The sequence below is a fragment of the Hesperophylax consimilis genome, chromosome 4 (assembly GCF_061612785.1).
Source record: "Hesperophylax consimilis isolate HC1 chromosome 4, BYU_Hcon_1.0, whole genome shotgun sequence".
In the NCBI taxonomy this organism is placed as follows: domain Eukaryota; kingdom Metazoa; phylum Arthropoda; class Insecta; order Trichoptera; family Limnephilidae; genus Hesperophylax; species Hesperophylax consimilis.
In genome coordinates, this window is record NC_142839.1 from 33780812 (window position 1) to 33797955 (window position 17144).

The 17144-nt window shown below is 32.5% G+C and overlaps 1 protein-coding gene across 1 annotated transcript in view; it reads left to right on the plus strand.

Annotated features, from left to right (window-relative positions):
• The window catches only part of Dyrk2 (Dual-specificity tyrosine phosphorylation-regulated kinase 2), a 131588-nt gene that overhangs the window by 50505 nt on the left and 63939 nt on the right, over positions 1-17144 (plus strand). The window contains exon 4 of the mRNA XM_089631437.1: positions 7938-8215. Within this exon, the coding sequence (XP_089487563.1) occupies positions 7938-8215 (278 nt within the window). The remainder of the gene's footprint in view (positions 1-7937; positions 8216-17144) is intronic.

Here is a 17144-nt window from a genome sequence, read left to right on the forward strand (position 1 = left end):
ATACTATGTACCTCGCAACGTTAAGGCGATATCAGTTTGTTATCATTAATTATTATTTGATCCCTAACATCCTACAGGATATGAGAACATTTAATGCTTTGTATACATTTAAAGCTTGTAAATTTCATCAATATCGATTCAAATCGATAATAAATTTATTAAGAATCCTTCATATTATTGGTAATCCGGTTAAAAACGGGATTGTAGGCCATTTCCTGATAAACTTTTAGTAAATTCGTAATATATCGGAACACGTGATCATGTACCTGCATATGCTTTGATATATAATGACGAAATGCGAAAATATTAGAATTTTTATGAGCACGTGTTCCGAAATCGTGATAATACATTTGTATTTTACTAAAAGTTTATCAGGAAACCTTTCAATTTATTTTTAAGGGCCTGCAATCCCGTAACCGGATTACAAATAATTAGAAGAGATTCTTAATAATTTGGCAATACATATTTTTCTCCGTGTAGCTTTATGTTAAAATTATGATACACGAAAACATGATATCACAGGCATCGCAAACAATATAAGAGTAGCACTTAACCAATAACTATTGTAGGCAACCAGCTTCAGAAAATGTTCATTATTATATTCAGTTTACTCTAAGCTTATCACTCTAAGCAAGGGGCTAGGACGAAAGCTAAGGTTTAAAAACATAATTTGCATAACCCTTGCCCTTGGAAAATATATCAATATCGCATCGAAGCTAATTTAAGCCTACCTACATATATATGAGAATTTTTCGCTAAACTGTTGCCGTTGATAATAATACGAAATACCGGTGTTTTTTCACGTACATTCAACGTTTCCTCATGAATGCTAATCCGAGTAATGTTTTGGGAACTTCTTTCGTAATCGGACGTAACACTGTATGTGCAGAACATAACAAAAACTGTTACACTTTTGACCGAGTGAACTAAATAATTTAGAACAAATACTTTTGAGAGAGTTGTTCCCAAATCGATAAACGTTTGTCTTTTTTTTCGACATGATTCATGAAAAAACACCGATAAAAACACGGAGAAACTCAATTTATCAAACAATAAATATCTAGGATTCGAATTGAGAGAGTTACTGGAATCAATTTGACAATAATATGAACTTTGAAATCTGTGCCTCGGAGGTATAGTACATCATGCTTATTTTTACAAAAAATAAATTTACACAGAACTATCGTACAATTTGACAATCTACATAGCTACACTTTTACTAGCATTATTTAAAAACTAAAATGATAACAGATTGTTTTAAAATTAAATTTTACACTTCAGATAATATTTTCGTTTAGGAGCCTATTTATAGCACTATAAATAATACGCATATACATTATTGCTGTAAACCTCTAATCTAAACCCTTTTTCCAGTGACACCATGTGCCGTTACATTATATATTATGACATTTTTCTCTTCCGACCTGTACAATAAATAAGTAGTGTGGATGACTCTGTCAGTGTCAGGTGACACAGTTATAAATATGAATGTAGTAGTGTGGATGACTCTGTCAGTGTCAGGTGACACAGTTATAAATATGAATGTAGTAGTGTGGATGACTCTGTCAGTGTCAGGTGACACAGTTATAAATATGAATGTAGTAGTGTGGATGACTCTGTCAGTGTCAGGTGACACAGTTATAAATTTGAATGTAGTAGGTAGATCTTTCTCTCATATCCCAGAAGCTAGTATCCGCAATCTTGTACTCGGTTTAATAAACCCAATTATCTTACTTGTGGTTTTATTGAAAGTTTACCTGATCATCGTTAATAACCTATAACAGTAATACAATATAACCTAATTAAAAACTGTATTAAAATAACCATTTTTCTTCTCTCCCGTATAGCTGTATAAATGAACATGATGTCCTTTGTCTCTCAGGTACCTATAGAAATAAATCTACTAAAAAGCACTGGTAGTATTGATGTTTGCAATCTAACTAAAAACGAAGTAAAAATCTCAAAGCTGTAAAAAGACAACTGAAGCTAAATTAGTTAGACGAATTATGTAATTTTTAATATTGGTTTGACAGGGTTCCGAGTGCTCGTGAATTTTTTGCACGCAGTTTTATCGACAGAGTTGGTCGGAAGTCAGTTTTTCATCGATTAAGATTAATTAAATAGTGTTATTTCGTAAAAACGTTATCGTTGACTGATTAAGGAAATGCCGGAGATAGAACGATTTTCTCAGATAGGTAACTCATTGCAACGTTGTGCGTCTGTGTCGTGTAGTAGTAATCTGTATTTTCCGTGAATGATTTGATTCGTCAGTCAATCAACGGAAATGAAAAAAAAAACAATAGGCTTGTCCATCAAAGATAAACATAATTGTGAACACCTCAACACATTAAAGTCAGTGTTTTTTATGTCACTTTGTTCATAATTCGTTACATACCTACCTTAACGGCAAACTAATTTACATGCAAATATTTACGATACAGCGTTTATTTGATGATGAAAAAATTATATTAATTAGTTCTATTGTGATTGCAAAAACTTTGTAAATTTATTTGTTTCACCTTTTTTGACTTCTTCAGTAACTACGCCATTGATATTTTTACATTTTACGTTTGAAGTTTATATATTTACGTATATATTTTTTTAGGTCTGTCAACAGTGATTCATATCAAAGCTCTCGCAAATACAATTACATTTAACATGGTTGATACTATCACTAATTACAGACAAACACAACATTCATGACATAATGGATAATATGCTTCACAGTATATTACAACAAGAACACTGTAAGTAAAGAATAATGTACATGTATGCACCTACATGAATACATGTATACACACACACATACATACACTTACATATACATTTCATAACAGTAACAGTAATTAGTTTTTAGAACAACACAATAGAGAGCTTTAAGTCTTGTAAACATTTGATTTGAATATGGCCAATGATAACATTGTCAAATCAATGGAATGACTTTTATAAGTCTCGTTAAAATTACGGCACATTCTCGGTAAAGGTACCCCAGATTAGTTTGATATTTTTTAATATGTAATGGAATATAATTTATAAGTCGGGAACCAATTCAAGGAACGTTGAACATGATTTGAAGAAGTAGAAAAGGGCAGTTTATTAAAGTATTAACAATTTTGAAAAGAACATTTAAATCAATATTTAGTCTTCTCTGTTCAAGGGTGCGTATGTTATGCAATGCCTATCCTAAAACCTTCATTCTCCTTCTATAATATTATTTGTAAAGTTAATCATTTGATTTAATTGCCATCAGAATGGAGCTGACTATTGAGTACTTTAAATAATATTTTATTATACATATTCTCCTTTTGTGCTTTATTACCATTTGAGAAACTGTATAATTAAAAATATACAATTGCGATCAAATATAATACTAGATTCACAATATATCTTGGTAAAATATAAATAGTACCAAAGATACAAAGCATTTGTTGGGTTGTAGATATAAATTTGTTAAAAAAAATATCGTCGATTGTTTAAAAAATAAAAATTGTTGAATTATTTTGGATAGGATGATCATCTTGGTCAAAACTGTTTACATAGATGACATCAAAATCAGAATGCACAATTCTCTTGCTCTTTCGGCACTCCGAGTTTCATCGAACAGGTGTTATATTTAATGCATGCTACTACCTAGATACGAAACAGCAAAATGCTTCCCAGTGCAATCCCCGGGGATTTGTGCCTCGGCTTATTCCATTGTATGACCATGTCAATATTCAAACCCTCGTGTATAACACGGAATGTGGGCAATTCGTCGAAAAACCTTTTTTGCAAACAACGAGTATTCAGAATTAAACTTTTTATTATATGTTTTTTGCGCATTGCTTTTCTTTAGTGGTTTTATCTGCATCCAATAAGCGCAATTCCGGAAAGTGACATTATTTCAAAGAGCTCTTAATCAATACGCTGTGTTCGCTTTCACTTATGTTTTGTTTTGATGAGGCGACGAGGATTCTAAGTTGTAATTACAAAAACATTTTAAAACTTCACTCCGTGCTCAACGTAAAAAAAGTCTACGCGTAAAGATTGTTAGGTCACCGAGTAGGAGATGTTCCGGTTAATAAAAGAAGCCTTATCGATCGAGCGTGAGAAAAGACCGCATCACCGATACGGCGTTTGTACCAGAGTGAAGAGCTATCACCCAATACATGTAACAGATATTATCTTAGATTTCACTGTTGCATAACTCCATGACCAATATTTCCACGCATGCCGGAAGAATTCGCTAACATTCGTTACTTTATCGAAAAGTTATTATTTATATTGACATTCAATGTTGGCGTCGGTTGACGTAACGTAATTAAATAAATACCTCATTATTTATTCATTTTAATTGTAAATGAAAATAACGAAATAATTTTTGTTTAGCCCGTGTAATATACGATACGCCATATTTATTGTTGATTTATTTTTATCTGCCAGCACTTATGGGTGTTTTCGATGTTCCGCTCTGTGACACTATGACATAATATTGTCCATTAATGAAATAATTAATAACTTTGTACTACGTTGTAATTCAGAGAAGGTTTTTGTGGATTGGAAATCTTTAATAAAATATAAATAATCTTTCGTATTATATTATTATATATTTCGTATTTATTTTTTTACATGGGTGTCGTTTTCAATGGAAAATTCAAAGTGTCGTAGCTCGGGATGAAAACGGCTTTGAAATATTTTTTCTGATGCCACATTTTATGAAAATGTATTTTTTTTATTCTCTGTGAACTATAATTATTTATTAATGAACGCCCTTTTTCGGGGCTTTTACATGTGAATATTAAGAAATGTACATTATTTATTGTACATAACTGAATTGCTTCATTAACAAACATTTTATTTTTGTTTAAAGATTAAATTGAAGATTTCCACTGACTTGGTATATTTGTTTCCCTCCATTAGTATTGTGGGCAAAGAGGAATACATATGGTAGTTAGTCCTAGAATTTCTGCACTGAAATAAATCCTGACTTCTAGTATTACATTGTGGAATCCAGAAGTTTATCAATTCTAGCAACACCGGACTATCAACTAAATCATTTAGAATTTTATAGATTAACTAACTAAATCATTTAGAATGTTGTAGATCAACATAATTGCTGTAATATCCAATTTAAAATTTATAAAACATAAGAAATTGTTTTGTATTCTTTCAACAGCTTGTACATGTTCCAGACAGGAGAATTGTACTAAAGTTGACTTCTTACATAGGCAAAATATAACAATTTAATACACTTTATATTGTTAAAGTTTCTGGTTAGCCTAGTTATAAATCCCAACATTTTAAGCCATTATTAGAGATTTCTGTTATGTGGTTAACAAATGAAAGATTTGATTGCCTAAGTCTTTGATTTGTGTTAATGTCTCAAGAGCATTGTTATCATGTATTGTAGTGTTGTAATAAAAAATCACTGGATTTTTTATTCGAGAAAATCTAACTATAATTATAATTTTTTTAAATATTTTTTACTTCATCATTTTTGATGAACCTTTTCGTTACCAACAGGTGTAGCCAAAATATCTATCCTCCATGTCCAAATTTTAAATAGAGACCTTATAATTTTGGAATTTGTTATATTCTTACAATACCTACAAACTAGATAAAAAGTGAAGAGACAGTTTTCTTGCAAATTCCTTAAATAAAAGGCAAGTGTTTTCAAAATTTCACATTTTCTACAATTTAGCGACGTTTGGAGTAAACATTTTTTTTGTTCAAATTAAAATATTTCAATTCATAAATGTATAAGTGTATTTAAAATACAAAAATATTTTTATTTGCGACAACCTCAAAAAGAAGAAATATGTAGCACATTTAAAATACCTTGGAAATATTCCGAAACAACCCTCTTTGGCTGTATATATCCATTGCAGTTATATGTCAGTTTCTAAGTTCTTAAAGTTGTTTATCAATGGTACTATACTGTATGTATCTACCAGGCGGTTTAGTGTTTCGACCTTGTTATGCAAGAAAGAGTCTACGACTTTTCCAATTCATCATCAGAGATAATTGATAGTTCCTCTTAATACGTAACATGGTTGAGTCATGATTAACGGAAGTGGACACATGACTAAAGATGCATCATTAATACGTCCACTTTCCAAGCAGATTGATTTCAACAAGTTCTCGTTAGCGAAGAAAAGTAATTATTCATTTCGCAATAATTTGATTAATGGTTTGAAAATTAGATGCGTGTGAAAAAACCACCCTCGTTAAATGCTATCCCGTGAACAGTTATAAAAAAAATCCTTGTTAAATGCTATCCCGTGAACAGTGATAAAAAAAACCATCCACGTTAAATGCTATCCCGTGAACAGTGATTAAAAACCATCTTCGTTCAATGCTATCCCGTGAACAGTGATAAAAAGTTTCCATGGTATTAAACATTGACAAATGATTTTCTTTAAGAGAAAATTTCTTATTGAAAAATTCTTACCTCTTATGTAAGAGAAAGGAAAACTTTGCAAGAGTTTTATATAATTAAATGGAATAGTTTTTATTGCTGTATTTTAAAACTGAGTCGTTGCATACTATACGTATACTATGCATATTGTTTCAAGCCAAAACCACGAAGCGTTTATACACAAAAGTAAGGAAAACGATTCGGCTAAGATAAACAAGATAGTATAACTTTTTGCTGGCGTTTGGTTAACAAAAAATGTATAAAAGTCCCCCCCCCCACTTCCCAGATATTGTGGAAACCCGAGCTACTAGGATTTATGCTATTTTAGTTTAGTAAATAAATGTAAAAATAAGTTCACATAAAAATAGTGACATTTTAAATTAAAATCAATTTAATAGCCCATTTTTTTCTTGGATTATCATGAATCGTTTCACGATATGAACGTAAAAAGTGGGCTTTCTGAAATGTACCTGAAATAACTTTGTGAAGTTGCAGTTTCAAAGACATGTTTACCAGTGGCGGTCCGTGACTTCAGTAAGCTAGAGTGGTAAGATTGAAAAATACGACTTTTATGATTTTGTTGTAGATAAAAAAAATCCCAAGTTCGTGTTTTTGTTCGAATATTTCAGTCTGGGAAAGCGCAGCATCCCCAAAGTTCTCAGAATATTCATACAAAAATTTAAATTTTGAAAAATAAAAAATTGCTACAGCGAAATCATAAATGTTGAATTTTTATAGGTCGGTGAAAAGTTACCGACCGCCACTGGGAAATAAAGTTGATTCTTGATATCTCTCCACATTCACACTATTTTCACCGCTGCTTGCAAATGTTTTGTAAATATTATACCTAATTTCTTACATTATGGGTTAAATTATATTTTATTTTATATGAGAATTAACCGAAGTCCCGGCGCTATCCTATTCTCCTTATTTTTTGAAAGTTAAGTGTGAAAAATTTCATCAAAGAGAATCCGAATTCTGCTTTGAGAGGTGAAAAAACGGGGTGGGAGTGGTTTTTCGAAATCTCATGTAGACATGTGACCTTTTTTCCGCCTTGAAGGTTAAGTGTGCTAAATTTCATCACTCTCGGAAAAAAAGGTAGATATGTTTAAAAAAGTAAACCCACTCTGAGACACCAATGCTCGAAGTTTCTATGTCACAATTCGGTAAGTTGATTTAGGTACCAGAAAGAACTCCAAAAAGACCTTAATTTTAAAGCCATAAATACCTTCGTCAAATGCTCAAGATTAATTCAATTATTTGGTAGTTTTAGTCAGAGCGTTGGGAGAGTTGGAGGGTCAGTTACCATGTCTGTTCAAAATATAATACATAAATGATGTGGTAGCCAAAATATTGTTTCAGCATTTTTAAGCCAAGAAATCGACAAACATTCTCTTTTAGCGATCACATATTTGGCAAAGTTACTTGAAACATTAAGCACCATAATATAATGCAGATAGATTATTTTTAAAATTATTATTATAGGTGGTTGTAAATAGAAGGTAAAATAAATAACATTTGTATTTAATTTGGTGTCCAGGTTGCCCACGACCACATCTGCTACCGCTACGAGATACTCGAGGTGATCGGCAAGGGCAGCTTCGGGCAGGTGATCAGGGCGCTGGACCACCGCACCAACCAGCATGTCGCCATCAAGATCATCCGTAACAAAAAGCGATTCCACCACCAGGCGCTCATCGAGGTGCGCATACTGGACCACCTCCGGACCAAGGACAAGGACGGCCAGCACAACGTCATTCACATGCTGGATTACTTCTACTTCAGGAATCATCTCTGCATAAGTTTCGAGTTGATGAGGTAACGTACATTATCAATCCTTATTTCATTCTTTCCTGCTTTCCTTCTTTCCTTCTTTCCTTCTTTCCTTCTTTCCTGCTTTCCTTCTTTCCTTCTTTCCTTCTTTCCTTCTTTCCTTCTTTCCTTCTTTCCTTCTTTCCTCCTTTCCTTCTTTCCTTCTTTCCTTCTTTCCTTCTTTCCTTCTTTCCTTCTTTCCTTCTTTCCTTCTTTCCTTCTTTCCTTCTTTCCTTCTTTCCTTCTTTCCTTCTTTCCTTCTTTCCAAATTTAAATTTATCCCCTTTAAATTTATTCACACTTAATATTGTAACATGTACATGAAAAATGTAACGAGAAAATAATTTTTTTCTGATTAATTTGATTTGACCTATAAAAGCTCCGTAAAAAAGAAAACAGCTGTCATGCTAAAAAAAATAACCAAGGTTGATACATAATCGATTTTTGAATATCGATATGAATATAATAAATATTTTTTATTTTTATTTTTTATATTTTTATTTTTAGTTTAATTTTGTACCCTGACGATGCTCGAGTGAAGCGAAACCGGTCGGTCTTAAAATTAATAAAAATTCGTGGTTTTGAACAAAAAAAAAAAATTGTTTTATTTCATTAATATAATAAATATCGAATTTTCACGTAAGTACGCTACCTAGTATTTACTTTTCACAAAATGTAGTAAAGGCATGTACCTATTAGTACTTCTTACGAAACTCAAAATACATATAATATATTGATTTATGAATTGCGCAATATGAGCCGCCCATTAATTTTATCATATAAAGATAAAAAGAATTAGGGATTACTCTCATTGAAAAATACTATATATTTGTCCACCAGTCCTTACACGAGTTGTAGAGAATTTATAAATGTTCAAAAAAGCTGTTTTTCAAATATAAAATGTTTCTTTGTATTACAGGTAAAAGGATACATGTTACTCTGAAAAATAATTAAATGGTTTCTGGTATTTTCCACAGTTTACGAGCGAGTAAATTTATAAATTGAAAATGATTAGGTACTTGTAATTTGAATGGACTGAGCAGTTGGGTAATAGTAAATGTTTTGTTGTTAAACGTTATAATCAGAAAAGAACATTATAATTTCAAAGTAATATTATAATTTACAAAGGCTTATTTAACTAAATTACCTTACCCACGGGTAGAACTACGCATTACCAAATAGAAAGCACATAACATCGTAGCAATATATTTTGTATCGTCCATAATATGGCGTATTCTATAAACGTATTGCTGATTTGAAGCCGTTCAAATGAACGTTTACGTGAACTTGAAATAATGCTCGTACTGCGTTGTAACCTTTATCATTTAAACATATATCTACGTGAGAAGCCCTTTAAAGTTTAAAACAGAAAACAAATGACGCAGTGATTATTTTACTGACGATAATGATTATTGAATCAATAATCATGTGACATATTTCGATTATTGTTTAATAAGTAAAGCAGTTCTTGTACACATTTGTCATTTGCCGCAGTACGGTTTCTTGTACGACCTAGTTTCACTCCTGCCTTTCTCTAAAAATACCTAAATTTATAAAAAGAATGTAAATGTAAATAAATATACATATGTGGAAATAAAATATCGATATGCACAATCTATATAAATAAAATTTAACGTTGCATTCGAATACGCGTGTGTTTTTATAAACCTATATTATATACAGGTAAAAACTAACTTTTTTGAAAAAAACAGCATAATCTGTTGGATTATTTTTATACGTATTTGTTTTTTTCTATCTACACATACAGACTACGCCATAGCAATGCGTGGCAGGTTACAGCTAGTACATAATAAATAGATTTAAACAAACTTCTTCCCGCAAGTACACCCAGTGCATGGTTTTGCCTACGAGGGATTTTTTTTATTAAATCGGTACACATATATAATTTTTTTTTTTCTAAATAAGTTTTTCTTAGTTTTATGTTTTTTCTTAGCGTTTATAAAAATGGTTGTTTTTACAAACGACCTATATGAATGATTAAATTTTCAAATGCTTGTAACAAAATATATATATATATACAGGGTCTTGAAGATCGTACAACATACTTTAACCAGTGGTTCCTGACATTATTTTGAGTAAAAAATGTAGGCAAAATTTTGATCTCCGGTGACTATTTTGATATTTTTTTGTTTAATTTTTCAAAACCATTTTATTTTATTCTTCCACATTTCGTCACTGGTCACTCAGCCAAGTGACCGCAAAACCCCTCACATTGACCCTGGCTGTCTAATCCTAAAGAATTTTTTATTTCTTTAATTAAAAAAAATATCACTGAAGTGAAAAAAGTCAAACCGAATGTCATTTACATACTTTAGTCTAAATATTGCCAGGAATCATGGGTTAAAGTAATTCAAGAGCGTCCCTTAATACTCTGTATATATATGTATTACATAAACTTCTGTATAAAAAATAGCAGAAATTACAGCGCGCTAGAATCGCATTTCGCTAAAAAAGTCATTTCCATTGAAAGAACTATCCCAACATTCAATTCTCAGTAATAATTATTTTGCCAGTGTTAATTTACAAAATTTGTAACAACCATTTGCGTCCCGATTGTGTTTATTAAAAAAAACTCCTCACCCTAAATTCCCATACTATTATCTTTGAGTGCTAAAATGTATTAAAAATTATTTTAACGACGTTCATGTCAGTTTTTTAATCAAATTTCCATACATCCAAGGGGTTGTCTATGTCTAGTGCCAATCTCCATAGTAAGTCCCACCCCTGAAACAACACGCCACTCGATTGTCCTGGGAACAAAACTCGAAAAATTTGAGCTCATTCATTCGCTGGTTAAATGCAGAAACGCATTACTTAGCGTCATTTCCCCGCGGTAGGTAACAGTTGATGCATTTCGTCTGTTTATTTTCTACCCGACAAAAACTTCACGAATTTGCTATCACGCGATCGCGGAGCTTTTATCAACACCAGAAAAATAAAACTCAAACTATAATGTATTTAAATGCTTTTAATAATTGCAAAAAATAATATAAATCATTCGTTAATATCTTTAAATAAGTGATAAGTTGAACACGTTATTACACCTCTTGAAATAAATAATAAGTTTTTCCCAGTATCGAAGTGTAAAATCAACATTTAAAATTGAAATGTGCATGATTATAATAATATTTAAACGCATCTACAACTATACGTTTTTTTATTTTTTTTATTTTTATTTGGTAAAAAATTTTTTACATTTCAAAGTTTTCCAGTAATGTTGGCCTCACTGGGTGGCTTGCCCGTGCTGAGGCCTTCATTTTATATGTTTCTATGACGACATTCGTTTTTGAGGGGTAAAGCTCTCGAACATTAAAATTTTATTTGAAAAACTTGTGTTATATTACAATTTATAAGTTTAAAATAATATGTAGTATATTTGCGACACGTTCCAGAGTGGAAGATACTCTCAGTATCGCACTGGTGTAAGACCACCGTTCAGAATTGACGTTGATTAAAATGGTTTCAGCCGTGTTTGGTGACCAAATCTGAATAGGCCGGTATTTCTCCAATTTACTCTTCAATATCTCCTTCCCCTCCCCACTACCTTCAGTCACACAACATACCTCAATTGGGGATGCCATAGTCTTACTGGCTCCAGACGGAGCATTTGGGACTCACTTAGAAATTAAAAATATATATTAGATCTGAATGCTTAATAATTTTTCATAGTTCCTCTGCCACTTATCCTTTCTGACGCCATCCTCCTTCATCGTAATAACATCCTTAAAATCCTTCACGCAATTGGGATTAAGGCGATGCACTACGTCGTGTAATATTTTGAATCGAGCTGCCATCAATAACACTCCTTACGTAGATGGCGATAAGGCTTAAATTCCCGCTTAACACCATCCAGCTGTTTTGATTTAGGCGAGAAAAAAACATGGCCAAAAAGTGCCTTTTATTTTATTTTATGGATGTTCAGGCATAAATATCTAAATGTTTTCCAATCATTTTATAAATTACTTAATTTGCCACATTATACAATAAAACCATAACCGAAAATGGGTCCGTAAGTAGGAAATTTTGAACTTTAAAGCAATTTCATAGGCCTTATAAATTATTTTTTTCTGGGCTTATAAAAAGACTTACTTAAAAAATACTCGATTATTTCAAAGGCCATGATGTATTATACTCGCGGTATTTATTTAAAGCATCTGAAACATTTCTAGGCGACCAAATTTTCAAACCAAAACACATGATTTTGCACTGCTACGTTAAGGTTACGTTATAACCTTACGGCATCGCCTTAACGTTAATTTAATAACAGGTTTCTGAATCGAGCGTATTGTCTTCCAGAGCCGATCGAGTTGGATAAGGCTCTTAAAAAACATATTTTATAAATGCTTAATCCATTTTACACGAATTTCCAGTGGATATATCCATCAGACTTCTTTATTACTACCCAATTACATCAGCCCACCCAGAAACCAAGATAATCTTTTAATTGAAAACGTGAAAAAGTTGAAAGTAATCCCATGCGATTTATTTTTTGGAGGGTGAATGACAAGCGAGTTGAGTGACCTTATCTTTTTTTAAATTCATTTTTATACAAGCTGTAGAATAAAATCTACAAGCACGTAGACATACAATACGTTATAACTTTTTCCTCTTTCTCATAAACGACGCTTTTAATAGAAGGAGAGGTTTTAACGGAACTCTCGGTGGTAGGTTCATACGCAATATAATGCCGGAAAGTTTTTATGTGGAGGAAAATATAGGCGTATCGGGATATAGTGATGTTCTTTTTATTCGTTTAGGGACACTGCAGGGAACTTTACGCTGGTTGGAAAATATTCTGGTCGTATTTTTAAAGGTAGTTTTTCCTAGTATTTCAAACATTCATGACATATTGTTCTGGTTCTTATTTTCTTGGATCTTCATGCTGCTGATTTAACCATTTATTTATTTATTTATAAATTCACCCCCGGCTGGGCTTTTACATGTTATTTTTTACAGAGAACATGTAAATAAACAACAAAATAAAAAATAAAATGTTTTTTTTAGTAGTTTACATTTATATTTTTTATTGAGTAATTTATTTTTTTTATTTGTATTCTACTCAAGCGAAACGATAGTCAAACCTTTAATTTATCTAAATCATATTTTTTGGTATTCACAATTTACACAAATTCGTTATAAAGATTGATCAAAATAGTCATTTAACATTAAGCTTCGCCTTAAGTAACTACAAATCCCAAAACGGGTAAACAAAAGATCGGATTTATTTCCAAAGTTGAACATTTTTTTACACTATTTAGATAGACACTTTTGCAACTGTGTTATAATTTACCCAGCTCACATATTTTTAGAGGTTTTACGCAACTTGAAGGATTTTGATTTGAAGGCGGTTCGTTTAAAGATGAAAATTGTCATTTCGTCTAGAGCAGAAAAGTCCTACAACGAACTGCGCTGCAAATCGTTGTTTTCTTTTCAATGTTTATTTATTCCAAATTAAGTTGTGCTTGAAATAATCACATAACACTTTTGTGAAAAGATAGTGTAAATATATTCATAACAATACAAACAGTGGGTTAAAAAGACAGTCGTCATTGCTTTCTATTTCATTTTATGCATTTTTCTTGATTGGTTTGTATTATCTTGGCGATGTTTGCATACTTTTTATGTTCATGTTTAACTAAAAAAAATCTATCTTGTTTATCTAAGGAAACATTCTGTGAATAGAGTTCTTGCGAAATTTTTAAGTGGTATTGTTTAAAGAATTATCTGACTCTCAGTTTTATCAGTGCGTTTTTTCTTATATTTTCTCAGCAACGCGGGCGATGCTGCGGCAGTTAGTTGCGTAACGAGACCGCATGCGGGCGCTTGGTAATTCAACTTCACGTTTTTAACGGGGAAAATATAATACAGGAATTTAAAAAAATAACAAGAGTATTATTTAAATAACTAATTAACCATCACGCAATTTCATAGCTCTGTCTTGGCAAAGACTCCTTGCTGCTTATTCACATTCATGTATTGCCGTAAGAGAATTTTATTATATGCTTCTGTTATGTTTACAAGAGATGGGAAGGCTAACAGAGATATTGAAAGAAGGGTAACTGCAAGTAACTTTATTAATGAAGGACTGAAAGCAGTTGGCACTAACAAAAAATTGTCGAAAGAAGCGAAGTTAGCAGACCACAATGGAGTGCCGTTACCTACCCTGATATATGGAAGTAAGGCATGGAACTGGCAAAGAAAGGATGAAAGTAGATTGATTGCTGTTGAAATGAGATCCCTGAATGTGTGGTAAAACTGTGTATGATCGTGTGAGGAATATGGAGATCCGTAAAGAGTGCAAGGCGGATATAAGCGTAATGAGTAAGATTAAGAAAGGGACGCTTAGATGGTTTGGGCATATAGAGCAAATGAGCGAAGAAATGAGTGTAATGAGGATATATGATGCAAGTGCGAATGGTAGCAGAAGTCGGGGACCCCCGAGGAAGACCTCAAGTGAATCAGATACTCGAGAATAATAGAATAGTATGTATGAGACGATGTATGAATGTGAATGAGGCAAGGAGCGTGTGCCAAGACCGAGTTGTTTGGCGGTCCGTCCTCTCTGCCTACCCTAGCAGTGAAACGGCTTGATGGTTAGTTAGTTAGTTAGCTTCGGTTATTCTGTCTCTTGGTAGAGTCCACTAAGGTGTATTCTAAGACGTCCCTTCCATACACTAATTACTTTAAGACTTACTACTCACTAAAGACTTTTTCTTCCATACACTAATGCGACACATATTCTCCCAGCCCTATTTCCTCCGCTGTTCATGCCCGAACCATTTAAGCTTTATTTTCTTAGTGTTAATCTGTTTGGATCTTCTAATTTATATGCGAATACTTCATCCTTCACACAGAATCTTAATCAATTGCTTTTAGTCTGCTACCGTAATTATTTTGTGAGCTCCACGCCTAATTTAAATGTAATAGTATTAATGTCCAAACTCTGTTGTTGACCGCAATCCTTGCGTTTATTTTTCAACAATTTATTTTCATCAGTTTCTGTTACGGTCATTCTTCAATTAATTGAACTTTCGTCGATGTCCAATGTCAATCAGCCTTCTAGGTTTTCAAGAACAAAAATGCCAAATACAAAAACCTTTTAAATAACCTTTCGCAGTGTTTTTGTATCATGAGAGACTGCAGATCTCTCACACTATTAAGTGTAAGCACCACATCATAAGCATACTACAAACGACGCGACGTATTTTAGTTATTACAATTATCCATGCTCAGGTTAAACAGTTGCGGTAACATAACACAGCATTTTTTAACACCTTTAATGATATCAAATCACTTCACAAAATCATCGTTTACTTTGATATGTGCAACGCTTCCCTCGTACGAGTAAAGAGATGTGATTGCCCATAAAAGATTCTTGATCACTCTATGCATGATTTTTTTCTATCCATTCGGTCAACAACGTACTTTTGCTTTCAGTTCTTTTATTAAATACGAGGGTAAAATGTAATTTGTGGTCTTACTTCTGTCGTAAAAAAGTATTCGTCAAGTTTATCCTTTTTTTATTGAGTCACAAAATGTGGGGTTATTGATTCGTGCCGTACCTTGTCCGAGATGCCGGTTGTAGGGGTAAAAGTAGGATAGTTCGTAATTTCGGGTTTCTAACCTGCTCCCTTTAGTTACGGCCTGGATTGCGTGTCCCGGAAAAGTCCCCAACAATATCGTGATCCCTGCATTGATAATATTAATTTATTACTTCGGCAAATTGTTCGTATTCTCTTTTAATACGGTGCATTTCCAGCGATTTAGTTTCCAATTATTATTCGATGGTTTTGGATACGAAAGTTTCGGGGGACGCTTGTATTTGATGTCAGTTGACATTGTTTGAATTGGGCATTTAGCATAATATCATTTGATAGGTAGTAAGAAGTTAATTTCAATGTTTTTAAATGATTGAATAACGCCATTAGTGGTCTAGATTCTACATAAAAAGCAATGGCATTAAACGGACCTGTATTTTACATTGTATGACATACATGTAATCTGTGTCAGTTGAATAAACCATTAACGACTAGAGAAATATGATTTTATTATTTTTTATGATACCGACTGCTCAAATGTTTCAATTGAGTGAAGCCAGTTGGCATTTCCATTTAGGAAATGTTGTTAAGATAATAAGAGAGGTAAAAGAGAAGGAAAATTTATTGGATTCTCAAATGTGGTCAATAAACAGTGTTGAAACTATTTAAAACAACGTTTCGAAAATGCAGTTTCTCCTGCCAGAGCGGTTTTGCGAGTTAAACTTTACTGTAAACATGCAGTTTTCAAAATAATCCGTAAAACGAATTATCGTATTTTTCTTTACTTCGGGGGTTACAGCTAAGCGTCAAACAAATTACGTGGTAAAAATTAGTACGTGACCTGTATACCACCGTGTTTTTTTGGACTGAGCATGACATATTTTTTCCTAGAATTGCCACTGAAACAAACTTTCCGAAAAAGGAATGCCTCACTTGTCACAATCATTTTATTAATACCTTAAATCATTTACTCAGTTGTCTCCACGAAATAACACGGAAAAGTGTACTCACACCTACCTAGTGATCCTTACGCAATTAGGTTTAAAAAACAACATTACTTTCTGCATGAGAGCGCAATGACGTATTAAAATGAACTACATATTTACAGAAATGATGACTAACGATCATCGATTATTAAAGTTCATATAAAAACTCTTTCATTTTATCTGTTTTTACCGCTTTATGGATAAAAAAGTATTACATAGTGACTGATGTTAGTTACCGTTTGATATCATCTGTCAATCAATCGTTTTTCATTTAACAAATTTGATCAAGGCGTTTTCTTCTGTAAACTTAATTTTGGTTCGTATTCTCCATTTAGAGCTTGTCACCGAAATATGCATTAGGTCGATGGCGGTCTTTCAGTCACGCTATTT